General features: G+C 46.1%; 1 protein-coding gene across 1 annotated transcript in view; it reads left to right on the plus strand.

Annotated features, from left to right (window-relative positions):
* TRPC7 (transient receptor potential cation channel subfamily C member 7) overlaps window positions 1–27090 on the plus strand; it is a 114717-nt gene that overhangs the window by 22078 nt on the left and 65549 nt on the right. The window contains exon 2 of the mRNA XM_054567857.1: window positions 7731–7913. Coding sequence (XP_054423832.1) covers window positions 7731–7913 — 183 coding nt within the window. The remainder of the gene's footprint in view (window positions 1–7730; window positions 7914–27090) is intronic.

Consider the following 27090-nt stretch of genomic DNA (forward strand, 5'->3'; position numbering starts at 1 on the left):
CGTACTTTCTCCTCAGTAAAACCCCGTGGCCGCCCCTCCTCTTAGAGGTGCATCACTGTCTCGCTCTTTGCAAAGGCTTTCTCCCCAAGGACACCCTTCCCCAGCAGCCCTCGCAAGGGGGGCTAGTTTTGCTCCCAGAGCCCTCACATAACTGGTCCTGGGAGGGGGAGGAGCATCTCTCTGTCCAGTCTTTACCTTCTCTCTCAGCCCTTCCTCTTCCTCACCTCCTCAAGAGTGCTCAGCTTTGACTCCCATTTCATCAGGTTACGTTACCCGTTAACCCTCAGCAGCGCAGTCCTCCCTGACGGGCCACTCTGTCAATTCTCCCTGGGTTCAGTCCCTGCTGCATAAATCCCTGGCACTCAAACACATACACAGATCATCCTTTTAACACCTTGGCTCCATTTTAATGACCTCATCTCTAGTGTCTTACTTTGGTCACCTCAAGCCGACTTGACCCTACAGCTGTCATGCTCAATAAATGCAAACTCTCCACAATCTCATAGCTCATACTGCTACCTGACTACTTGCTCAAACTTTCCACCTCCTTCTAATAACCTAACTCTCAATCTTTTGCCCCCTCCCATGGCCTAACCTCCAAGTCACTGATCTAACCACCTTTTTTTTATAATAAACTTTATTCGTAGAGCAGTTTTAGGTTCACACCAATATTGAGCAGAAGGTACAGAGTTACCCTATACCCCCTACCCACACATGCACAGCCTCCCACATAACCAGCTGCCACCCCCCAAGAGTGGCACATTGGTTACAGCTGATGAACCTCCACTGACACACCATTATCACACAAAGTCCCTAACTTATATCAGGGGTCACTCTTGGGTGTGTACCTGGGTTTGGACAAAAGTATAATGACACGTCTCTACCATTACGGTATCATACAGAGCAGTTCCACTGCCCTCAAGACCCTCTGTGCTCCACCTGTTCGTTCCTCCCTCCCCACTTAACCCCTGGCTACCTCTGGTCTCTCTACTGTGTCCACACAGTCTGTCTTCTCAGGAATGTCATATATTTAGAATCATACAGCGTGAAGCCTTTCTGGTTGGCTTCTTTCACTTAACAACATGCATTTAAGTTTCCCCCATGTCTTCTCGTGGCTTGATGGCTCATTTCTTTTTGGCACTGAACAATACTCCACTGTCTGGATGGACCACAGCTTATTTATCCATTCATCTACGAAAGGGCATGTTGCTTGCTTCCAAGCTCTGGCTGCTATAAACATCCATGTGCACATTTTTGTGTGGACATAGTATTTTACTCCTTTGGGTTAATACCAAGGATTATGATTGCTGGATTATGTGGTAAGAGTATGTTTAGTTTTGGAAGAAATTACCAACTTTTTGCTTAAAGTGGGTTTCTTGTAGACAACAGGTAGTTGGGTCTTGTGTTTCTAACCATCTTTCTACTTCCTGCTCTCCAGGAAGTCCTGTCTCCCTCCATACCAGCCTCAATTCCATGGACTAGCATTAAAATCTCTGTCAGATACATCTCAGTTCCTCTGCCCCCTCTTGATTTGTTGTATTCTTTGGCAAAAATATAATCCTGGTAAAATCTTATTCTCTACCTCCTCCATGCCAGCACCCAGGAAGGTGAATGTGGTTAGAAAACGCCAACCGTATCACCTAGCCTCATTTTAAGTTTCTGATTATGAACCTCAAATGGGCTCTTACTGTTCTCCACCAATCATATCCTATCTTCCCAATCCATTCACTCTTAAAATTCTCTTAAGGATGGTTTCAGACTTCCTCTCCTGAAACTTCTATCGACTATTCCCCAATTCTGACTCTCAGCTGATAATTTTTCTCCCTATTTCACTGAAAAACAATTGGAACAATAGAAAGAAAATGTCTGTAGAGTCCTACCACCAAGGCTAGCATCCTCGGCCACACAGATGACCTTCCTCCTACTATAGATAAACCGTATGTTATTCTATCTAAATTCATTCCTCTATATATAAACTAATCCAATCATCTGTCACATGCTATTGAACTACTGAATTAATATAATAATCTACTGACATTATATACAAGGATCAGCATAACTACTGAAAAAACCCCACGAACATACAAAAGATGTTGATTTCTCCCATCAGGAGAAAGAAGGGAGGGAGGGAGGGAAGGAAAGAGGATAAGAGGGGAAAATTGAAAGGTTTTCCTGATCCTACTTCTTCTACAATCAGCTACTTATCCATTTCTCTGCCCTCCTTTGCCAAAAAAACTCCTCAAAAGACCTATCTGTATAACTGGCTCCAATTCTCTCTCTTCTCATTCTCTAATCCTCACCAGCCCTGCCTCCCGCTCTCCAAAATGTGCTCCCATCAAGGTGACCGATGGCCTCCAAGTTGCTAAGTCCAATGGTCAATTCTCAGTCCTGCTATTATTTAGGAATAACAACACTATGAGCTTTATAGGGTAATTGTCACCATTTAATGAAATACTAAAATTCTTATAACATTTTTATTGTAAATTGTTACTGTAATAATTTCTTAAACTCAAGCCTAAATAGCAAATGCAGTGAACCTCCCAGGTTTACAGCATTCACACTTATGGTAATTTATCTCCATCTGTACTTCAGTTGGAGCTTTTCAACAATACTCCTTCTCCATAACTGGGTCTCTGAAGGGAGGTGAGGGGGTTGGATCCAAGGCCCACACTCTTTTTGAATCTAATGTCTAAGGTCTCTAATGAGGAATGAGTGTTAATTATCCTGTATTGTGTGGGTGTCTCCATAGCATCAATCTGAGAAATTAACTAAACTTTTGACCAATGGGAGTAATAAGCTTCTTTCTCTTTTCTAATTTAAGTTTGAGAGTAGCTTTGGAAATGTTTGAGAGTTGGGGTTTTCAACCAAAGTCAAGCAAACTAATCATTTCCTGAAACTGGTATTATCAAAAAAATAGCTTCATCACCAAAAATTCAGAAGTATCAACATATCATGCTAAATGGCTTTGGTTTATCCTCTGCTGAAGCCAGAGATTCATCTCAATAATAAATGAGTTTGTGAAATTTATGGACCAAAAGCAAAGGGAAGAAATTCTGGACCAGCTGTTAATATGTGTGTTGAGCAAAACACAAGAAATAAATGGTAGAATATCAAAAACTGCCCAATACATTCAAAGTGACATTTGAGCAAAGACTTGGAAGGAGCTGTGAGAGTTATTCACGCAGATACCGGGACAAGAGCATTCCAAGCATAGAGAATAACTAGTACCAAGACATGGTTCACACCAAGTACGTCCGAAGAATAGGAGGGGGTCAGAGTGGCTGGGGTAGACTGAGCGAGGAAGAGAACGACTGGCAATAAAATCAGAGCGAGAGTGGAGAGGCTAGATGATATATGTCCCTAGGGGCCAGTATGACTCTCTTTTCACTTTGAGTGGATGCGGAGCCACTGGAGTACTTAGGCAGAGCAGTGCTATAATCGAACTACTTTTTAAAGGATCTCTAACTGATGTATGGAGAATACACTATTGGGGGCCCAGAGAGAATCAGGAAAACCAGCCAGGATTCTCCTGGATTAGTCCAAATAAGAAATGACAATGGTTTGGACCAAGGTAAAAAGAGTAGAATTGGTGAATGAATGAATAAATATATAAACTATTACAACCTGACAATGCAGGAGAGAAAAAAGAAGATTGCTAAAGCCACATCCTTGAGTAGGCACAGTGATATCTAGCACAGGAGTGGGGGAGCTGCCCCTAGACAGAAGCAGGGGCAGTTCATCCACAGTGAGAAAGGGGAACAGAGCCCATGGATACAGATGCATGAGGGCAGGATATGTGATGGTGTGAGCTTGTGGTACTTCTCTTTTGATGACTTCTGTTTTCTAAGGAAAACAGGAAACAAGGTCCTTATCTGAGAGTTAGGAGAGGGACGAGGGGTCAGAAGACTGAGGAGAGGGAAAGGTATGAAGGGTTTGTTTAGGAGAAAGGGAGTAAATCGCTCAGGAGCAATAAACGCACCTGAGGCTGCAGCCAGTGAGCGGGCCTCACGCCTGAGGCGCGCAGCTCTGGGCTCTCCTGCCTCGGTCACTGCACAGAGGCAGCAGCAGAGCAGTGGAGACGCAGGCTCAACCGACGTCAGGCTTTTGTCCAGGGCAAGGGGTAAAATCAGAGGAGGGTAAGAGAGTCATAATATGTGCAGCAATGAGCACAACGATTTCCCATAAAATATTAGCTCTGCAAGGCGGGAAACAGGGGCCTAAGAAATGAAAACCCGTGGAAAGGTGGCATGGTCGATGGCTTGCAAGTCTGGTGGAACCAAAGGGTTGCTCAAGTTGGGGCCTCAGAGAGCGTGAGCTGGACATACAGGAGGTGGTGACCAGAGAGGAAGACCTGAAGTTGGGATCGTGGTATATCAGAAATAACTAAGAGAATGAGTGGTACAGTTACAGTTGAGGATGGGTCATTAGAAAAGATTTTATCAAGGAAAGGAGAAAGCAGGGCAATGGGGGGGGGTCACCATCCTAGATATTGAAAGCACCTAAATAACCACCGCAGTAATTCTGGGAGAGCGACAGTGAGACGGGAGCTAAACGCTCCAGGGAAGGTGAGAGGGCAACCCAGAGATAACTGAGGGGCTGATGTAGTAGTGCCCTCTGATCTGCGATTTCGGTTTCCATGGTTTCAGTTACCTGCCATTAACCATGGTTCAAAAATACTAAAGGAAAACTCCAGAAATAAACCATAACTTTTAAATTGCATGCTATTCTGAGGAGCATGGTGGAACCTCACACCGTGCCACGCTGCCCCATCTGGGGCGTGAATCATCCCTTCGCCCTGCGCATCCGCACTGTGTGCGCTGCCCGCCCATCAGCCGCTCAGCAGTCGTCTCAGTTATCAGGCTGACTATCCTAGTATCCTAAAGCTTGTGTTCACGTCGCCCTTATTGTTGTTAATAATGCCACATTTACATAGCATTTATTACAATATACTGTAGTTGTTCTATTTTATTATTCGTTATTGTTAATCTCTCACTGTGCTTAACTTATAAACTAACCTTTATCATAGGCATGTATAGACAGGAAAAAACATAGTATATATAGGATTTGGTAAGATCCACAGTTTCAGGCATCCACTGGTCATCTTGGAACATTCCCCCATCAATAAGGGGGGACAACTGCATAAGGAAAACTGGATTTGGCCTATTTGTTTGTGAGTCTCGCTGTCCTCCTTTGTGAGCTGGAAATGCTGCCAGTTCATCCAATGTGAGGTTCACACAAGCATTGGGTGTGGTGATGCAGGCAGAACATCTGTCACCCATTGGGAGTGACAAAGGTCAGATTGCAGAAATATTATATTTTTAAAAGGACACCTGTGACATCCTGGGTGTATCTCACCTGAGGTTGAAGAGTGTAGCTTGGAAAGCTCACTGAGCTCAGGTATAACCCAGGAAGTCACAACCATCATAATTCCCCAGGATGTTTCGATAAGCCTGCGCCGGACAAACATCCACATCCACGGCATCCCTGTCTCCCAGGCAGACACAGGTTCTCTCTGTCAATTCCAGCCATTGGCAGACCCCGGGCTTGGCACCTTCCAGCCCTAGTGTCTAATGCACAAGGCAAAATCATAACTGCTTACTCCGGCGCACCTCCCCGTACTCGGGCCAGGCTAGATGGAAGAACCCAGGGGCCTGAGAGTCTCTGAGGAAGTGGAGCCCTGGATTCTGAACTGCGCTGAACCCAGAAGTGAGCCAAGGCCCCAGGGCAGTCAGCCTGACTTGCTCCGAGCACAGGGAGCTTGGGCCAAGGCCTGGGTCAAGCCCTTTCTGCTTCTTTTCTGGATCCATACATGAATTCAGCCCTAGGCAGAAGTTTCCACCAAGAGATGAGGTCTTGTCTAGAGAATAGGGAAGTTTGTGTTTTACCAGAAACAGGCAATAAATTCAGAGACAATAAAGTTGATGGAGTAGGAGCTGTAGATTCAGGGAAACTGGGTGGCACCAGCAGGGCTGCTAGAATGGAATGGGTCCATGTGATAAGTTGGCCCTTCTTGTCCATTTCCTGAGCTCCCCGCCTCTGGCTCACTGGCACACTCACATTATCTTAGCTGGGCCGAGCAATGAGCAAGCTTTGCTTAGCACTACTCAGCGCAATCCTGAGAATGCCTCCCTAGCCGCCTCTACCCCTACGCTACCCAGTGACCACATCGGCCTTGTTCGTTGCCAATTTTCCATGGAATGAAGGGAGGGAGGGAGGGAGGGAGGTCAGAAATGAAGGAGCACAGAACACAGCTCCTCCTGTCACCAGCCAGTGCTCTAGACTACGCGCCAAAACCTAGAACACTCCAAGTATCTTCCCTGAATTCTTCTCCGAAACAATCTGCCTGAGCTTAGCAGTCATGTTTCTATCCAGCATTCCCCTTCTCCCTTTAGCATGTATTTATATTTACGTTTACATATATATGTGTGTATATATATGGAAGGAGAGCACCACTCTTGTCTGAAAACATTTTCTTGATCCTTTCCCTTCCCCTAGCTAATAAACACTTACCTGCTCTAATGCAAAGTGGTGCTTTGATGCACCACTGCTAGAAAGAGACGAGAATCATTCCCTCAGAAAAATGGCTGAGCTTCCGCTGTTTGCCCGGCTCCCTCCTATTTGCCGAGGAATCCAAGTTCTGCAAAGTAAAACTGCACTCCTGTTTATCAACGGTCATTTACCAGTCCAGGACTGCTGACACTGATTAGCACTGAAAGTGACTTTTGTCTCTTGAGTCCTTTCTGAATAGATTCTAAATAGACTCGTTACAACTTAAGAAACCAACAAGGAGGCTTCTAGGGAAAATATCCAGGGAGGAATAGTGGTATGACTGTGACATGAAACATTCTTTTGTCCAACGTATTGCGGATAATTATCTGGAATTGAAGCAGTCTATCTGGGGAGAGATAAGTTGGCATGTGACTAGGAAAGGAAGCCAGCCTCTCAAAAGGTATGTCTAGGGAAGAGAAGAGAGGACTCTAGAGGAAACATTAAAAAAGAAAAACAAAAAAAGGTCAAGGTCTAAAAATGTTTACCCAACAGACAAGTAATTAAGGAACAATGACTTGCCCTACAAAAGGATTTGTGGTAAGAAAGAACTCTGATAGATTTAAATTACATTTGGTTTTTAAATCTATAATTTTCAAGCAGCTTTTCCAGCATATAAAAAGAAAGCACACCTGTGTACTTCCAATTTAGCAAATCAGCCATATCATTCCAGTAAACCTCCTGTGAACAGTAGCTGCTGATGGAGACCAGTGGTAGATGAGTGAAGGGTTAGTTCCACTGGCCTTAGAAGTTCTTTCCCTTATTACTCCTCTCTGAGTTGGGCACTGATGCTTTGAAGGAGCCCAGGATGGGCCTTGGCAGGCATCAAAATCACTTATAGAACAAGGTTAAAAGACAGATCCCTAGGCCTCATCTCCAGGAATTCTGGCTTGATAAGTCTGCGACAGGGCCAGTGGCTATGGTTTTGGCAGGCACCCAGGGTGACTCTGATGCCACTGGCCCAATGGAGCACATCTTGACAAATCCTGGCCTAGACATGATGCCCCCTAGGCTGCTGTGTCAAGAGAAACTGCCCTGCCTTCTGGATGCAGCACATCCCCTGGTTCTAATGCTCCCCATAAGCCCGCACGTGGTGGACAGCTGCTGATGGACACTGCTGTGCTGGGCAAGCCCATCTGTGGGGCTCGGTGTGACACACCCCTGATTTCTCTTTATTCTGTTAGAACGATTACAGGAAGTTATCTATGCAATGCAAGGATTTTGTGGTGGGCGTGCTGGATCTATGCCGAGACACAGAAGAGGTGGAAGCGATTTTAAATGGTGATGTGAACTTCCAAGTCTGGTCCGACCACCACCGTCCAAGTCTGAGCCGGATCAAACTCGCCATTAAATACGAAGTCAAGAAGGTAAGCTTCCTGCCCTCTCCTGGGCTTCTCACCTCACAGGGCTGCTGGCCTAGTTTTTTGCTCATGCGTATTTTGTGTTCCCCCAAGGTAATAGTGACAACACCACCTCCCCAACTTCAAACTGTTTAGAGCCTCTCTCACTAACCAACCCCCTTGCCTGTACCCCACCCCCCAGCCAACCAGGAGAGAGATATCATGACAGTCCTTACATGAACAGGCTTTGAGCCTCGGGAACAAAAGAGGGGATTTCAGCCTCCAAACCACTGATAGGGCCAACGTCACAGATAGCATTCCCATCGTGAGTAAGTCAGTTCACAAGTTTGCATGAGAAACACATTACTCAGGATTTTCAATAGCATGTATTGCACTTTCTCCATGCGACTGGGGATGAACTGTGCAGAAAATGTTTCAGTGTAGAGGCACTGTGGACTGGCTCTGCGAGGCCGGAGAATTTCACTCCCCAGGCTTATGAAAGTCCATAGGAGAAAGCTCCCGTCAACCTTCACAAGAGCAAGCTCAGCCCACTGCCTTAATCAACCTCAAGAGGTTTTAACAGCCACTGGTACCCAGTAGCCCTCAGACCCACAGTGGCTAGTCAGGCTGAGGTCCTAAGAAGCAAAACTCAGTTATGGTTCCAATTCAGATGTACTCTGGATTCTTTAGAATCTGCTTTGAGGTTAGATGATATCATTGATCCTGATGAAAACTGCAGAGCTCCAAAGATCGAAGATCCACAGATGTGTTTAAATATCAATGTGCTTTCCACATAAGCAAGACGGCTGGTCAGTCATTCAGCGGCTTTCCCCCTTAGCTATTCACAGGGCCAGTACTGGGGATAGTTTCAATGTCCCCAAACAATCTCTAGGCATTTCTCCTTTTGTCCAACTGTCTTAATTTGTGTGGAGTGAACCATCCTTCAACAAACCACATATATCTGTAGAATTCATCTAGAGACAGCTTCTAAGTTTGATATAATCTTCCTACCCTTTTACTTTTAATAATAATCAAAAAGTGTAAGAAAAAGAGCTTTTTTAAAATACTCTTAAGTCCAAAATATAAAATTGGTAAAATATGGAAAAGGTGGCCTGAGATATTCAGAAGTACAGAGTGACGGGAGAGGAAGAGTCAGGCTAACATCTGAAGTGCAGTACTACTTTCTTAGCTCAGGGAAACTCATTTTTAGCCTATCCCAAGAGCTCACTGAGGCTTCTCATCAAAGCACTGCAATCCCTTCCTGAGGCTGCTGACATCTTCATGACCCTGAAGTTGAAACAAACCCTGTGATGATGACTAGCAATGATACAGGTGAGCTTGAGCTTCCAGAACTACAAGCATTCCCTCCCTTCACCAAGCCAGAGGATGCACGGGGTGAAAGGTGAAATGTCTCTGAAGGCCCAAAGAACAGGAGATGCTTAGCATATGCAGATTCAAATTCACAGTTTTAGCTATTCAGGAGCAATTCCCAACAGCCCCTGAAATGCAAGCATTCACCGCTTGTCTGAAAACATGAATCCAAATCTCTTAGCAAAACTGTCCCTGAAGGCAGATCAGTCAGCTAGTTCAGATGTCTGGCCACCACCTCATAGCTGCATGCTCCCTCTCTCTGTCAACTACCAACTACCAAGTACAAATGGCCACGGTGATGAACAAGAAGAGAAAGTGAAGCACTCCATGAGCATGATGGTCCCAGTCAGAATCAAAAGGTTTTACAAGGGAACTCATTTACTCCAGTGGAATTTGCCAGTTAGGGGAGTCATAGAGGTCTCAGGAAATATCCATCACAAATGTCAAGTGCCTGCTGCAATCCGTAAGTAGGATGATAATAAACGACCTGCACAAAATGTCAGCCTTGCTCACTCAAAGGCCGCCCGTGGGTAAATTCTCCCAAGCCATGTGTGTCATCAGGTGACAGGAGAAAGACTCATAGTTTTCCTGGACATTTACTCTATTATGATTTACAAGTGAAAATACCTAATATTAAAAAAGACATTAATATTATAATGAGATTTCAGTTTTAATTTATGAACTTGAGCATGCTCACCTGGACACCATCTAATCCTAGGTCTCGTGCGCTATGAAATGACTAGAACCAAGGCCTATTTACAAACACGCTGCCTTTTACACCTGCTATATGAATCTTCAGGCTCAAATATAAAACCACAAAAAAATTCCTAACGCTCTGCCCACATGGTATCAAAGTAAACCATTAATTCAGTGATTAAAGCAAACTTGTTGTTTTCGGCAGTTTCATGGGCTCCTAATAATTGTAACATTAAGAAAAGGTTTTGTGTTCAAATAAATCAAATACATCTCTTTGCTTAAAGACATTATAGAGCCTACTATGCTTTCCAACTCTAAAAGAAGGAGACAATATGTCTTACTTAACCACAGAACTCTATTTCTCATGAAGCATCTGGTGAAGCTAGTTGTCCATGTTAACAGTCTGGAAAACACTAACGTGGAATCAGCCTAAATATCTGTGAAGTACATCACTCTGAATGAAGCGGGCGCTGTCCTGGGGCTGGCACTGCACCCTGCATCCTGTCTCTCACTCGCATGTCTGTCTGTCTTCAGGCGCCACCCTCATGTCTGGTCCCCTGGCTGGCTGGGTCACAACGTCAGCCTCCGTTGGGTAAAAAAACAGCCATTCCACCATGGCACAAGGACTACCAGGGAAAGAGGAAGGCATCATGAAGGGGCTGTCAGGAGACTTCTGAACATGGCTTCAGGCATGATTCTGAAACTTACCAGCCAGGGGTCTTGGGCAGCTCTTTGAAGCTCTCTGGGCCTCACTCCCCATCTGCAGAGTGAGCATACAAGTTTTTGCCTCAGAGTTTTCGGTGAACGCTCAAATTAATTGATATGAAAAGGAGGGCTCTACAAACTGTCAAGTTCTGTGCAGCTCCACAGAGAAGCATTATGGCTGTCACTCAGTGGTGACCCCCTTCCTTGGGACCACAGGGGTCCTTGTACCCCAGAGACATCCCCTAGCTTGGCCTTCGATATCTCCCTAGGGAATGCTAGAAATGTCCCCCTGTGTAAGGACATCATCCTTATAGCTTAAAATTCCTTCTGAAAAGGCCAAAGGCCTTAACAGTGGTGGTTGTCCATGACTTCTATTTTAAGAGGGTAACTCAGCCTCCCCAGTAACCCAGGTGGACGCGCCATCTGTGTTTGGAGAAGTGGCTAAGAGGGTATTCTTGAGATTGCTACTTGTTAATAGGGTCATTTGAGGAAGTCATTAGCTTTTCCTCATCTATAAAGTTTGGTTAATAATGGTTACTTCATAGGATTTTAAGAATCGAATGGGATAAAGTATGTGTGCCTCAAACAGGGGCAGGCCTCAGCAGCCTGCGGGTATAGATGAGAGATGTTCATACACACACTGCACTGGCTTAGAGTGAAGGCCCACATTATTCAAGGCGTTTCTGTTGCTCATCTCAGTCCATCCCAGCCTTTAAAGCAGAGTCCCTTCAGAACCCTAACTTGCTTCATGAAGAAGCGAGGATGCTTCTCTCCCTGTGCTGAGTCAAATGTAGGCTCAGAAGCAACACCACTTATGTGTCACGGGTAAAGGAAACAATTCCTCCAGCTTTGGCCTGCAGCCTACACACGCGCGTGTGTGCGCGCGCACACACACACACACACACATCCACACACCTCAGTCTTCTCCAGGGCCAATGTGAGTAACAGACTTCTTGCTGTCTCCTCCATTTCTGTCTGTCCTCAGAGAACCATGCCCACATACCCTTCTTAAAGGTCCTCATCTCACCCCCATATCGACTCTGAGCAAGTGCTGAAGGGACTTCCAGCCCCACCAACGGGGAAGACCCAAGAGTCTCTGAATCTGTTTAGGTTCAGCTGGACCCAGGCTCCAGCCTTGGTACTCTCCTCAACTGAGGACACACATCTGGCCCTTCACTTTCATCCCTCGCTCTCTATCCTCTGTGTTGCTCTCCATCTCTAGGCTCACAGCATTCTCTCCCCTGCATCATTTCTTCCTTCTTCCTGACTCCAAGTCTGTCTTAATGAGGATCAGGGGAACTTCCTGTTCACCAAAATAACTCTGAGGGCATGGGTCCTCCAGGCTCAACTGCCAAAGGAGAGTGGGGCAATGAGACCCAGAAGGTCCTATTTTGCACTAGAGGCCTTAACTCCACCTTTAAAGGAGATGCAAGGCCCTTTGGACATAACTAAGCAAAGATCTGATACAGAAACAGCAGGAAAACAAATACCTTGTCCAAAATTACACTACTCCCCCGCAAAAGGCACGCCTCTCATCAGGCAGTAATACCACCAGGACGGGTGGTTAGGTCCACCTGGCAAGGCCCCGCAGCCACCCTCTTCTGAGCTCTACAGACACTGGTCAGCCTGCCGGGATCCTGGGCAGAGTGAGACACAGCCTTGCCCTCAAAGAGCCATCAGTGTAGGGGGGTGAAGACAGGAATGCTGTGACGGTAGCTACAGTTGCCTCTGCACTTCACTAACCAGGCACAGTGAAGTTCACAGCAGTTAGCCTTGTCAGGCTCCCAGGCAGCCCCCAGTTCCAGCATCTGGGCATGTGGCTTTATTTGGGGGATCTCATCATGGCGCCAGCCGCCTTTCCCTCCAACTGATGAGACTCCCCACTTCCCTCAAGAAGCAGCTCCACTTTGCCGAGTCTTACGGGCTCTAGGATTTCAGAGGTGTCCTTTCCCAGCTCTGCCCAGTTCCTGGCGATTCCTGGCTCAGCAAGCTTGTCTCACATGAAATAAAAGACCTGGAGACCTGGGACAGGACCATGGGAGGGGAGAGGGCGGAAGGGAGAAGCCCTCACCAGCCCTACTCAGTAACACAGTTCCCTTTCTTCACGCTGTTGAACTGAGGAAATAACATCCTTTGTGAGTTTCACTCATTTACTCACTCCTCATTTAACAAACCTTCTCTACGTCTAGTATACCACCAGCTCTGTGCTGTGCCCTGGGGGTGCTGAGTAGACCAAGACCAGGCCTTGCCCTTGAGGGGTGCACATAGCAACGGAGAGGGATGTTTGAACAAAGGGCTGAGTCCTACCGGAGCAAGGCAAACAGGTATGGAGAGGGGGCAGCACGGAGGCCAGAGGAAGCACTGACCAGCTCAGTCTGGACTCAGGAATTGTTTCCCAGAAGGGGACGTCCTTGAGGTGGGGCTTAAAGGATGTGAGGTGCTGGGTGGGCTGGCAATTCAGGCACAGAGAGGTGATAGAGGACAACTTAGGTAGAGAGGTGAAAGCTGAAAAGTCGCAGAGCCCTGAGGAGGAGTGGCAAGCGTGGGGAACGCGTTTAGAGGAGGATGCTTGCCCGCAGCCGCATCACTGCGGGAAATGAACAGGCTGGAAAGCCTGACAGACCAGGCCCTTGGGGCCGTTGCAGGCTACACAGAGACATTGGACTTCACCCTGACAGCCGGACCCCACTGACTTTTCGGTTATGATGGAAATCTTCTATTTTCTACTTTGTAATATGGCATCCACTAACCCCATGTAGCTAAATAGCACTTGAGTTAGGCCAGTGTAATTATGGAACTGAATTCTTAGTATTTTTAAGTTAATTTCCATTTTAATAGCCACATGTGGCCAGTGGTTACCAAAGTGTACAGCATCGCTGTATATCCTCACTCCTGGATTCAGCAGCTTTCACTGAGTGACTACAAAGTATGCTGTGCTAATCACTGAGGGAGGTGGTGGTGAACAAAAATGACAAGATGTCAGCCATAATAGTAATCAATACATCACACCAATAAATTATGACAGTGCAATTGAAGTAAGCATTATAAAAGGAAAAAACATGATATAACTTCTAAAGGCAGATGCGACCTAAGCAGAGAGGTCAATGATGGTGTCTCGGAGGAGCTCATGCTTGCTCTAAGGAAAATCAACCAGAGGGAGGAGGACGTTTCTGGCAGGAAAGAAACATGTTCAAAGCAGGTTCAGAGGCCCTGCGGTGAGAGGAAACACAACACGAAGGAGGAAGTGAGGGGTTAATGTGGCTGAATTAGAAGACATGAGGACGAGTCGGGTGTGGGACAAGTCTAAAGAGGCAGGCAAGGGCCAGGCCCTGCAGAGGCTTGTAGACCGAAATGAAGGATTTTGTTTTTGTTTCTTCTTCTAAAATTGGGAAGCCACCGGAGGACTTTAATCAGAAATAGTTGTAAAGGTTAGGACAGATGGTGAGATAGCTTTTCCTCTGATAACGGCTGGCAGGCAAAAGGGGTGGAGATGGATGCAGCATATCTGCTGGGCAAAGGGACAGGATATTAATCAAGTTATGTTGTGTTGACAACCAAAACCAAAGCTGTAGTGGCTTTTAACAAAAGGAGGTTTATTTATTGTTCATCCTGCTTCCATCTAGGAACAGGATTCACTGAGGAACCCAAGCTGATAGACTAGCCACCCTGCCAAAGGGAAGTCCAGTTCTGGACTCACACCAGAGATTCAATGCTGTCACCTGGAAGTGACACACATTGTTTCTGCTTACAACTCATTGTCAACAATTAGTCATATCATTCACCCCACCATAAGAAGGACCAGGAAGTATAACCCTGCCACAAGTTTGTACGGAAAGAAAAATTGAGCTATTTGGCAAAAAGCACTGATGACTATCAAAAGGAGAAAAGTTGAGGGAATTCATATTAATAGCCTTAACTTCTCTGCAAATACAAACCAGAATCACCCTCTGAGGGAGACAGCAGGACTGAAATGTTCAAGAAATATTTTGTGGGAGATGAAAGACGAGAGAGCTATACAGATCCAATAGCCCAGCCAAGATGAGATTGTAAATTCTTTGGCAATAGCCTGTGTTCTTAATAAAAGTGGAAAATCTCTACCCAAAAAAATAGTTAACACACCAAGTTAATGTCCTCCATGAACCTCAAATCTCAGCTGTCAATGCCATTTCAAGATTCTCCTATAGACGTGAGACCCAGAAGTGCACAAAACGTGCCCACAGGGCACAACACCTAAAAGGCTACCCTCAGAGAAGAAAGCCAGGGAGGAAGGGGCCAGCGTAGAGGGCGGGTTCCAAGGCCACTCACACCACCACTCTGTCTAAAGCTGGGCCAGGACCTCTAACCCCAGCCTGATATTCTTTTTGCTTCTTTCTTCCAAATATCACCATCCTGAGCACATTTTATATTCTGTAAATGGGTCCATTTTTCTAACTAGAAAACCTCTCAGGAGAAGATGTTGGATAGCAATGCAGGGTCATGCCCAGGAGCCTGCCATACTAAATTCATGGCTTCAGATTAAGCTATTTAATCTGCTGGCATGCAAGGGCCTCCCAGATAAGGCGGACACTGCTCCACCCCCAAAACACCTCCTGGCCTAAGTCAGAGACAATGAGGCCCAGCAGCAGATGCACAACTGCTGACACCCCTCACCCCGGTGCAGAGACACTGGAGACAGCAGATGACATCTACTGGGATCTCTCTCATTTCCTCCATCTGCACCAGGCCAGTGAGCAAGGGGAACTGGGGACATCAGGGTTTTCTGGAGGACGTCTGAGAGGTCGGTAAGATACTCGCACACCCTGAGCAGACATTCTCCCGCTGTGTTTTCCCGCTGAGGCATCGTTATAACAGATGCTCAGAGTGAGGAAGTTCGGAGCTGTCAGAATCACAGCCTGGCAGGTCAGTCGCTACCCCAAACTGTGCTGCAGGGTGCCTGCTAGCTGCCAAATGCTGTTGGAACCCGTGGGTGTCGAAAACATCCATCAGCCTCCTCTTTGGGATTCCTCTCAGCAATTCTGTGACCCTAGCCTGGCCACATGACACAAAAATGACCAAAGTCCATTAATCTCCAGGCTCAGAGGGCCTATTTTTTGCATAGAAAAAGGAGTTTTGCTTTTTCAAGCAATAAACCTTCAGAAGGACTAATCCAAGTATGCATGTATCCCTTTTCTGCCTGGAAAACTATCAGAAGAACAATAGAGCCTGTTGGGCAATAGCATAATGTTGTAGCTGGAAGCCTGACTGCACATGTTTAAATCCCAAGTCCTTCATTTGCTCTACTACATACATGGCTATAGACAAGTTATTTCCCTCTGAGCCTCAGTTTTCTTATTTGTCTAATGACAATAATAGTGTCTAATAAATAATAATGTTCGTTAACACATACAATGTAGCTGGAACATGGATAAAGGCACAATAAATGTTACCTAATGGAAGCCGTTGCCATGTTGGCTTTATAAGCAGAACTACCCTTAAGACAACACCAGAGTTTCTCAACCTTAGCATGAGTGACATTTGGGACCAGCTGGTTTTTTGCTGTGGGCATTGTCCTGTGCAGTACAGGATGTTTAGCAACAGCCCTGGCCTCTACCCACGACATGTCAATAGCACTCTCCCCCACATGTGTGTCAACCAAAAATGTCTCCAGATGCCATCTCTAATGTCCTTGAGAAGGACAGTATTATCCCTGTTGGGAATCTCTAGGATAGTTCTCAGGATCTGGGCCATAACCCCCTAAACTGTATGTAAACCCCTGAGAAGAGAGACTATAGTTTTCCAAGGATGCTCTGCATCTCTCTAGGCCAAATGAAAGGTGAGATCAAACACAAACTCATTTTTATCTCTTGTAGAGCAAACTAAATTCTCAAACTTGGCTACACAACGGAACTACCTGGGAACTTTGTAAAAGTCACCTATCTCAGTGCCCCCCCACAGACCTTCTAATCCAATTCTTCTGGATGGGAGGCTGCGGCTGTGGTTTTTTAAAGGTTCTCTGATGAATCTAACTCTTGTGAAGACTGAGCTCCTAGAACGTGGGACCTCGCCTCATTCATCCTCGTCTTTGAAGACAAAGCAGACTAGATGGTGGGTAAATGAATAGATGGGAGTGAAGTGTGAAGCCATAGACTTTAATGCTTCTCCAAACATCTGTTAATTCCCCTGTGATTAAAAATCCATGTAAGAGAATTCAGATGATGTCCCAGGCTGGTTTCAGAGCATGGGCTAGCATCTCCATTCCCTACATTGCTGACCTCTCTCCCTTCTGGGTTTGTAACTCTGAAAAAAGAACTCTTACTAGATCCAGAGAAGCACTCACCCTGGTTCTGACCCAGCAGTCTTAGGGATGGCGCAGAGGTGGGTGGCTCCCAGGGTGGCCCTGCACTACCAGAGCGCAGCTGTGGGGCCTTGGTCCTCCAGCGGGCAGCTCAGACCCGAGTGCTCCACAGTGGGTCTCAGGAGTCTCCTGAGCTGCTGGTCCACCCCCGCACCCTGCCTGGCTCGGCTTTAAGAGAAAAAAGCAGAGCAAAGCGCCTGATGCCTCCTCTCTGCCTCTCCCCTCTCCTCAGGCCTGCTGTGAGTCATCTGACACAACTTCCTGCACATGTGCAAAAAATATTTCACATCCTCGATGAATGGGCTATCACAACAGGGCAGAAAACTATTGCTTTTTTGGTTTATTGTGCTGCCTTTGTTCAACTCTTTCAATAGATAAATATTTGCATGAGTGGATAATCCTTTAAAATATTTTTCTCCTTATTGGGTATCATGTTCCCTAAGCTCCATCGCCTTAGCTTGTGTAACTATCATTATATTCATCATGTGCTGCATTTGTTAAAATAGCCAGAGCCAGATTATTACATCCTGATTTGAGAGTTAACGAGAAGAGAGGAATTTGAAGAGCATTCGAGGAACATAAATCTCCAATGCCCCCAAGAAATAGGTACAAATCAGATGTATTTAATAACCCAAAGTGGAAAGAAGAAGAGCCATTTTTTAATTGTCCATTCCATCCCAGAGTCAAACAGATCTTAGAAATTACAGCTCCCCAACCCAAAGGACCTGTGACTAACTCCGGTAATTAAGCTAATGACCAACTACACTTTTCTGTCTCATTATTTCTGTACTGAATGCTCTTATATGGGTTGAGTCTTAATGAGCATTTGCTCTTTTATATAGTCTTTCTATTATATACATAATGCATCATTCTTTTATCAACATCCATCTGCCTAAGGTCACTTGCTGTTTTTTTGATGGCAGGGGAGTTTTGTAAGTAATATTGTGATAAAAAAAAATCTTTGCCTGACAGAGATGCTTTCATTTAATAACCCAGCCACAGTCACATCTTGCCTGGATGACTGCAACAGCCTCTGGGTGGTCCGCCTAGCTCTGCCCTCTCCCTCCCCTCCTCTGCCCCACTGCCCAGTCCCCCCACACAACTCACACAACACAAGCAACAGTCAGAGAAATTTTTCAACAATCGAATCGTGTGATGTCCCTGCTTAAATCTTTCATCTAAAAATGAACAAGACAGGCACAGTCCCTGCCCTCAGGGAGCTCACCATCTGATAAAGTTCACTGCTAGAGGCAGAGCCGGAAACAAGGGTCCTTGTGCAAGTGAGTGATCTCGGGAGAAACCTGCCATGAAGGCGCAGAAGCAGGATGGGGCAGGAGAAGCAGCTAAGCTAGGATGTGGTTTCAGGGAAGCCCAACTCCAATCTGATCTTGTGGGGGATCTCGGGGGCGTAAAGCCAGGGTACTGGCCTTTTGTCACCTGTACAACTTAGTCAGTAGCTGTAGACTGTCCCAAAGGGAAGGGCAAATAGCTCATGTCTGAGGGGGCCTTCTGGATAACAGTATATCTGTGAGCCAGCCTCTCTGTCCCTGACACACTCAGCGCCAGTCGCCATCCCAGAGAAGCTGCTGCTCCCTCTCCCTCAGCTCTCTGCTGGCCGGGCCCTTCTCATCATTCACAGCTCGGACCCACTGTCTCCGCAGAGACCCCCTGCCCCCCTTATCTGAGCATGGCCACCGTGTCGCTCCCCGCCTCATCAGCCACTCTCTACCTAGTGTCCTCTTTTGTAGTAAATATAGTTTCATTTGTCTACTTACGCATTATCTATTTCCCCCAACACAGAAAACTGAGCGGCAGCAGTTCAGCACTGTATCCCTGGCCTAGAGCAGGCCCAGGCAAGTAGAAGATTCTTAAAAATATTTATTGAATTTGATAATTGAATAAATGAATGCACCATACAGTTATTTTTCTGAAATAAACAAAATCCCATATTCAAGGTGAGATACATTCCTAAATGCTGCTGAGAAAACTCAAAGTTCTCTTGAGAATCAAAATGAGCTACACAGGACAACAGCCCATGATGAGCTACCAGACAGTAGGTACTATCTGTCTCATTCCTGAACTCCCACAACTACTGGCATCAAGTCCCTGGAAACTCAGTAATGATTGATGGCCTTATTTCATTTGAAAGGAAGAAAGAAAGGAAGTGAGGGAGAAAGGAAAAGTGATTTAAGTACAAAGTACCACTGTTTGATTAATAAAATTCATAACAATTTGGTTATAAACTGCATCCTGAAGAAACTACAAATCAAGTAATTTGCATATTAATTATTCTATAATAAACTATCTGATATGTCATCATCTGACTGCTTTGCTTCCTCCCGTTCTGACAGGTGTTAGCCTTACTGAACAGGCAGACTTGCAGGCTTAAAGGAGGAAATACTCTTGTGAGACCTATTAGCAGCTAAATCTGTGGACATTAAAAAGATAAATGGGATACAGCCCTTGTGATCAGGAGCTTACATCCCAAGCACTGCACAGGCTGAATCCAGCCTTTTATCCAACAGGGGAAGGATGGAGACATTCAGGCAGAAATGATGTGGGAAACCTTCAAGGACGAAGAGAAGGTAGCTTCTGAGTAGTCTAAAGGTGGGTCAGAGCTCAGCGGAAAAAGGGACTCTAGGCTTTCCAGATGGAAAAAAACAGTGAGGAGAGCACAAAGGTGTGGTAATGTTTAGAGAATTACAAGTGGTGGGGTGAGCATACTCAGGAAGGAAGAGGCTGAGGAGAAGCCAACGAGGTGCGGACCAGGAGCCTGCTGGGGAAGGGGGGCTGGGCAGGGCTGGGCGGGGCTGCGGAGGGCTGTGCTGACGTGCTGAAGCCAGGGCCTTCATTCCTTAAGTTCCCTAAGAGAGGGAGAGCCTTCGAGGTGGTCTTTATATTGGCCCTTATAAACTTACTTGCTGTATTTATTGCACAAACAGCATTATAATAAGAAAAATATTTAAAAGGCAAAGAATCATCTACAATCATATGCCCATGTGTCAGTTTTCATTTGTTTACATTCTGCCACGTCTTACCCATATGCAGACATGTAATTACATACTTAGAGCTATAGATTAAATAATTTTGTGATCTGATTCACCTAGCATCAGAGAGTAAACATTTTTCTATTTTTTTCTATACTTATTATTTTTCTGCCAGCATAAGGTTGATGTACCATTGTTTATATATCTTCTCTACTGGTGAACATTCACTTTTTATATATATATATTTATATTTTACTATTATCACCGCACAGCACTTTCTTTCCTTTTCTGTTTGCTAACACGGGATTTCTGAGAGTGAGGCCACTAGGTTGAAGAACACAAATATTTGTGAAACACACTGCTAAATTATTTCCTCAAATGGCTCCACTATATTTCAATATCAATAGTATTATATAACTGAGCTGGTTTCATCAGTACTTTGCAAGCATTAGGTATTAGGATTTTTTCCTCTAGTTCAGTAGATGTAAAATACAATGTTATGCATATTTCTAAATGCATTCCTCTGATCACGAGGCAGAAGAGCACTTCCTCTGTGAATTCAGCCTGCCCACAGCCACTCACCACACCACCCCCGCAACGTCCTTCAGCGTTTCTGAATTGGAGCCTCAGTCTCTTCCACTGATTTGGGCAGCACATGTGCAATAGAGAACTCTGTACCCACTGGTGCCCGCCAGTGGTCTGTCGTAGCTGCAGGCAGCCTTGCTTCCACAAGACAGTTCTAGCAGCAAGATTTGATGCTGTTTGTAAGAACAGAGACTAGCTAAGGCGCTGTTTGGAAAAGTCCAGTGGGAGGTGATGAGGGCCTACAGTGAGGGGTGGTTGTGCTCTTATAAGGAAGGAATTTCTGTAATGGTCATTTTGGAGGTGAAAATGACCGAGACTTTGCAATATAAAGCAACAGTTCAACCTAAAAAAAAAAGTTCAACCTAGAAGCTCCTGTGAGAGTCTGGCCTACCAAACACAGGATAACTGGCTTACTCATATTCCTAAGTTGTCCACACAGAGATTTCATTTAGGTGAGGAAGGGAACTGCAGTCCACTTAGGAGCCTGGAGGGTTTTGTGGAAGAATGGGGCAATGCAGAGCCTTGGGCCACATGGATAAAGAGAGGGGCTGGGGGCACAGGGAGAGAGGAGTCAGGATTTGCACGATGCTCAGAAAGGTGTGCAGAGCAGCCCTCCCTCACTGAGTGCCAGCCCGTCCACACTCTTCTCGTGCACGCCACACCCTCATAGCAGCCTCAGGCACATCTTCCCCATTTCACCAAAGACAGAGGGAGAGCAAATCATAGAGTTAAGCAGCTGGTGAAAAGCAAGTCAGAGAATCCAACTTAAACCCTTCATCCCAAAGCCTCTATTCTTCACCACTGTACTGTGCTGGGACCAGAGGGCCAAGGCCAGCTCTCCCTGCCTAGCAGGCTGCAAAGGTCTTCCCAACAGCGGGCGGGGGCAGGCAGAGGGCAGGGGAACCCACAGAGCAGGGTGCTCATGCTCAAGCCCACAGGTCCTGTGCATGAAGGAAGAGCAGTGCCAGAAATTTGGGGGTAGGAGCCCTGTACTAACTAACGCAGCCCAGATTCTCAGAGATACCAAACATCTCACCAGATCCTCAACTACCGGCTCATATCCAGTTTCCCCAGATTATTTTTAGTGGCTGCAAAATAATACTTGATTTTCTAATGAGGACCCTTGCTCAACGGGCAAAAAGGAGATGTTAAAATGTTCATTAATTTCAAAGTGCTTTAAAGTAACCATTAGGCTGAAATTTAATGAAATTAAGACCCATTAGGGAGGACTTATAAAGACAAATTTCCAGCAACCAAACCCCCTAGTACCAGTTACAGATCCTTTGCTGATCGCAGACCACTTCCCAGAGAAAAATGACAGTGTTATTATGAGGGCGGGGGACATGGAGATGTATATAATGTTCTTTTATAATTGTAATTGGTTATTATACTTACAAACAGGGCACACAGGTCCTGAAGGTTCTCCACATGGTTTTTAAAGACTTCTTCCTGAAATAACTGACTCCCTTCCAGATAATCAAACGATGCATGTTTCTGATGAAATACAGACCTTTCAACACATGGAAAAAAGCCCCTTGTGGCGGGGCGGTTACAATCAGGGGCTCTGGAGTGACACAGCCCGGAGTCGCCTTAGGCAAACCACTTAACCTCGCTTTTCTTTCATCTCTGAAGTGGGGGCAATGCTACTTGGCTTATATAGCTCTGGTACATAGTAAGTGCAGGGTGAGTGCAGGGTACTGGCAAATTACAAATGGTATCCCTCAGTAACTATCCTGGTCCACAGCAGGTACTAGTTAGGGCACTGGCTACATTCTACCTACATTACAGGAAAGACAGAGACCACCCCAAGTGGTTATACTCTGTTTCTAGGGAAAAAATTCTCTATTTCTCAGCTTAATCTTCCTGTTGGAATTATTCTATATTAAATTTTCTTTAAAAAAATTACAATTATATATGTATATTAAATATATAACTAGTGAAAAAACAGGTATAACCAGTACGACTTTGCTTCATGGCCCCAGAGGTAAGAAACCTTGCATCCTAACTGCTTCCTGGTACGGACAAAATCTGTAGTAAAAGTGCCTGCAGGTCACAGCCTGACTGTGTGACCTTACACAAGGCACTCAGCCTCTCTGGGTGTCACTTTCCTCATTTGTTTAAAAATTAAAAAAGCTAATAGTTGTGTCTATGTCATATTGTGAGGATTAAATTAATACACCAAAATCACTCAGAACAATGGAATGTCTGGTGAGGGACCATGATAAATGCTCCATAACAGTTGGCTCTTACCATTTTTTTTATTTTTCTAAATCATGTGAAGACTGGCCCAGTTTTTCCAGGAAAGTCTGTCTCAGTCGCTCTGGAGCATCCTCCTCCATGCCACACCGAGTCCTGATGACTCACCTGTGCACCCAAAGAAGGGCTTGAGGCCTGTGCCCTCTCCCTGTGAGCACATGATGCCCTAACGTGCTCTGACCAGCACCATCTGTCCCAAGTTATGGCTCCATCTTATTCAGTCAACAGTTTGGTCTTATTTTGAGCACCACTATGACCCAGATACTATGGTAGGTGCTGAGACTAGAATTGATAAAAACAAAACAAACAAGAATCCTTCCCTCATGGAGCTTCCAATGAAGCAAGTCTGGGCTGAACTGGTGCCGGGACCCTCCCCTTCCACAAAGCAGCACATGGCATGAGTCAGTCCCCCCAGCACTCTGGAATGACCCCATTTGGGGGTGCTTGTACCTCCTAGGCAGAGAGTTTAAGTAGAATCTGATGTCTACACTCCACTGGGGAACTCCCAAAGCCCACACCCCTCTTCCAGTCTCAGAAAGTGTCTCTCCAACACCAGGACCCCTCCTCCAGCCCCTCCCCTTCACTGGGCCTTGCTCCCCAAAGAAGGCCACCATGCGCTCTTCAGAAGCATCCCTAAAACACCAGAAACTGTGGACTTCCTCCTGAGCCAGGGCCGCCTGGCTCACAGAGCACTCCGCCTGGCATCTTCTCAGGAGGTGGAAGGCAAAACACTGCTCATTCTCCCATGATGAGACTTCAGCCAAGAAAACAAGACAGACTCATCTCCCCAGCAGATTATTCCGACGCCCAGCAATGCACAGGGGCCCAGGAAGGAGGCATTTATGGCTCAGCAGGCAGCAGGTGGCATCTGGGCTATGGAGCCCTCACTGGGAAGACCCAGAGTGAGTCGTGGGTCTGACAACCAGGGGAAACTGACACAGCTGCAAGAGTGACTGCAGCAGAGTCCAAGAGCCCGATTTCAGATGGTCCAAAGGCCACAGGGAAGAGCAAGAACACAGGAGCGCGCCAGCTGTGCTCAGGTGGCATGCTTCTTCCCCTGGGGAGGAGAGGAGCAGAGGTGAGGACTGTGGAAGTAGCTCCTGTCCAGTAGCCCCATGGAGGGAAAACAAGATGGAGTGCTAGGGACTGGAAACTGAAGAGAGATGTTCAACTTACCTTTTAGTGCATAAAACTTAGAGGCTTTAAAAAAACAATCATTTTACTTGGTTACAATTCTTTGGGACAAGGAAATCAGGCAGGGCTTGAGTGGAAAGTTCTTACGCACTACATTGTCTGGAGCCATTAGCTCAGCTGGTGGTTCATTCGGTGGTTGGACTGGAATGGAACATGCCAGAAGGCTTCACTTGCATGTCTAGCACCTCAATGTTCCTTCATATGGTCTCTCTTTCTCCCCCCGCCCCCCTGCCACTTGGCTATGCTGGGCTTCCTGACAGCACAGTGGTCTCGGGGAGCTGCTCTCATATACAGCAGTTGTCTTCCAACAGGGCAGCTTTCTCAGGAGTGAAGGTAGACACTAATTATCTTTAAGGCCCAGACTTGAAAAGTCTTCCAGCATCGCCTCTGCCACATTCTATCAATTAAAACAGCTCACTGGGAGCCAGCCCAGCTTCGAAGGCAGCAGGAATGGATCCCACCTCTGGATGGGAAAGAGCCACGGTCACACTGCAAAACAAAGCATGTGAAATGAGAGATACTGTTGCCGCCATCTACCCAGGAAGAAAGAAGGGCTAGAGCTCCCATCTATGTGGGGGCACTGTAGAGTTAAGAAGATGAGCTGCAAGATTCATTCACTCAGCATATATTTATTGAGAGTCTACTATGGGCACTGTCCTGGATACTGTGCAATAAAAATAGTCCTCATTCTCAGGGAGCTTACATTCTAGTAGAGTGACAGACAATAAATGCCTAACACAAAGCCTGGTGGTTGCTAAGTGATACAAGGATACGTAATGCAGGGAGACTTCCACTTTGGTCAGGTGGCCAAGGAAGTCCTTGGTGTGTTTCAGGAACAGTGAGGAGGTCAGGGGGCTGACTCATAGTCAGCAGGGAGGAAAGGAGAAGGCTGTGAAGCAGACAAGAACCAGATTACCAAAAGTCTTACAGACACAGGAAGAAATGTGATTTTTTTTCTAAGCAGAGTGGGCAGCCATTGGTCTGGCCTCTTGTCCAGCTGAAGCCGAGGCCTAGTTTTTCGCAGAAGCCTATCCTCACTAGCCAGACAGCGTCCTCTCTCTGCTCTGGGGAGAGGAGGGAGGGGCGATCACAGAACCCACCGTCATCCTTGAGCCCTCAGGCTTCTGCTCTGGATTCTAAGAGCTTGAGGGCAGTATCTTCGCTGTATGTTTGACATTATAGTGACTAGAGCTATCCAAATTTGGTCTGGGGAAAAAAATGTAAAAAGAATTCTGCAAAGCTCCAGATGGCTTTGTAAATTTGATTAAACTGACAACTGGCCCAGGAACTTTCCCCATCATAATTACACTATTGATCATTAGCATTTAAAAAGACTGCAAACAGAATCCTGGGCATTGCAATAAATTATCATTGTCTACTGGGCAGGTTCCATGAATCAGGTGCCCGTGGAGCCTTCTGAGATGGCCTGATGCTGCTGTTTAAATAATGCTGTTCTGCTCTTTAGTAAATGGGAGAACACTGAGGGCAGAAGTGGGGGCAAGTGTGGTGCACATACAGTCTACCCTACGGCCCGTATACGTCACAAGGAAAGTCTGTTACAACTGCCCCCGAGCTCCCTCAGCACCCTGCCTTTCAAAGTCACGTTCAGTCCCCATCTCAGTGTGAGGCAAGGCCGCTGAGGGGCTCCCCTCTCCATCACTCCCCAACAGGCCATCCACCCTGAGCCACCTGCACCTCTCCCGACACACCAGGAACTCAGGCATCGATACTAACAATTTATAAAGCTCTTAACCGATGTGCCCTTCGCCGTGCCAAGTTCTCTGAACGCACCATCATTCAGTGCGCCCTCAGCACTGTCACCCCCACTCTACGGAGGAAATCGGTCCAGCTCAGAGGCGGAGTCGGGATTTAAATCCAGATCTAGCTCATTCTCCAGCCCAAACTTTTTGCAGGTCCTTCTCCCCAGCATGCCCTTCCTGACTGTCTCGGTGGCCCAACTACAGCCTTTATAACTCGACTCAAGAATCCATTCTCTAATAAGCCTTTCACCCCGACCCTCCACATCCCCTCCTGGGCTGGATGCTATTTCATGGCATTCGGAGCTAAACTCTGTTATGGCACTGACTGAGTGTCACTGAACTTGCCTGTTTACCTGTCTCCCTGACAAGATTTTGAGGACCACAAGAGCCAGGACATTATTTTCAATCTTTGTGTTCCTGGTGTTTGGCTCAGTAGGTATTTTCTGGATGGATGGATATAAATTTATGAATACAGAAATGTAAACCCAATATATCACAATAACATATGGGACTCCGTTTCTATTTCTAATGAACAATGTTCATGCTGAGAGAAAGAAAGATTTTATTTGCCAGAGGTGGGTAAAAACCAGCACTCAAATTATGAGCAAAATTAACTCAATCCATTAAGAAATCTTCTATTAAAAAAGAGATATGTTCTATATATATCACAGCTTGGAGTTTCACCCTGAATAACAAAGAAGACTACTGCCTCTTGCCTTGGTCACTGAATAGTCACTCTCATTTGACATCTCAGAACAGGGAGCCAGCAGTCAGCTGCATGACCACAATGTGCCTTCACCAGAAATAAACGTGGCCTGTTTCTCAGTGTTCGGGGTGTGAATTTCCTTGTTTCCCAGAGAAGTGAAAGGAGCAATTGAGGGTTAGAAGCCAATCCGGGCTAGAAGCCACGGCTAACAGAGCAGGCACAGACACCACCAGGAGAAAAGAAGCCAAGGGATGCTAAGTATCTGGCGAAGGTATGCGGCAAGTTCTCTAAGTAACAATCTCCCTGAAAGTCTCAGAGGGTGGAAATGGGCAGTTCTCTGTGTGCTCTGGAAGTGAAGAATGACGGTGGTTGTTGGGGAGGGGGCTGTTCACCTTAGACACTCCTTATTGTGTGCACAGGGTAGAGACCACATGAAGAGGTACCTGAACACTGTCTACACTGTTTAACTTTGTTGGTCAGGTTGGTGCTGGCAAGTGGAAGAACAAGAAATAAGGTTAATTTTTATTTTGCAATGTCAGAGAGAAAAATTCCCAAAAGCGAGGAGAAGTCTGGCCAAGCCCTCAATGTACAGGGTGTGCAAGGATCCTGA

Source organism: Pteronotus mesoamericanus, unplaced genomic scaffold, assembly GCF_021234165.1.
Source record: "Pteronotus mesoamericanus isolate MK-2021 breed Mesoamerican mustached bat unplaced genomic scaffold, CSHL_Meso_final contig_2, whole genome shotgun sequence".
Taxonomy (NCBI): domain Eukaryota; kingdom Metazoa; phylum Chordata; class Mammalia; order Chiroptera; family Mormoopidae; genus Pteronotus; species Pteronotus mesoamericanus.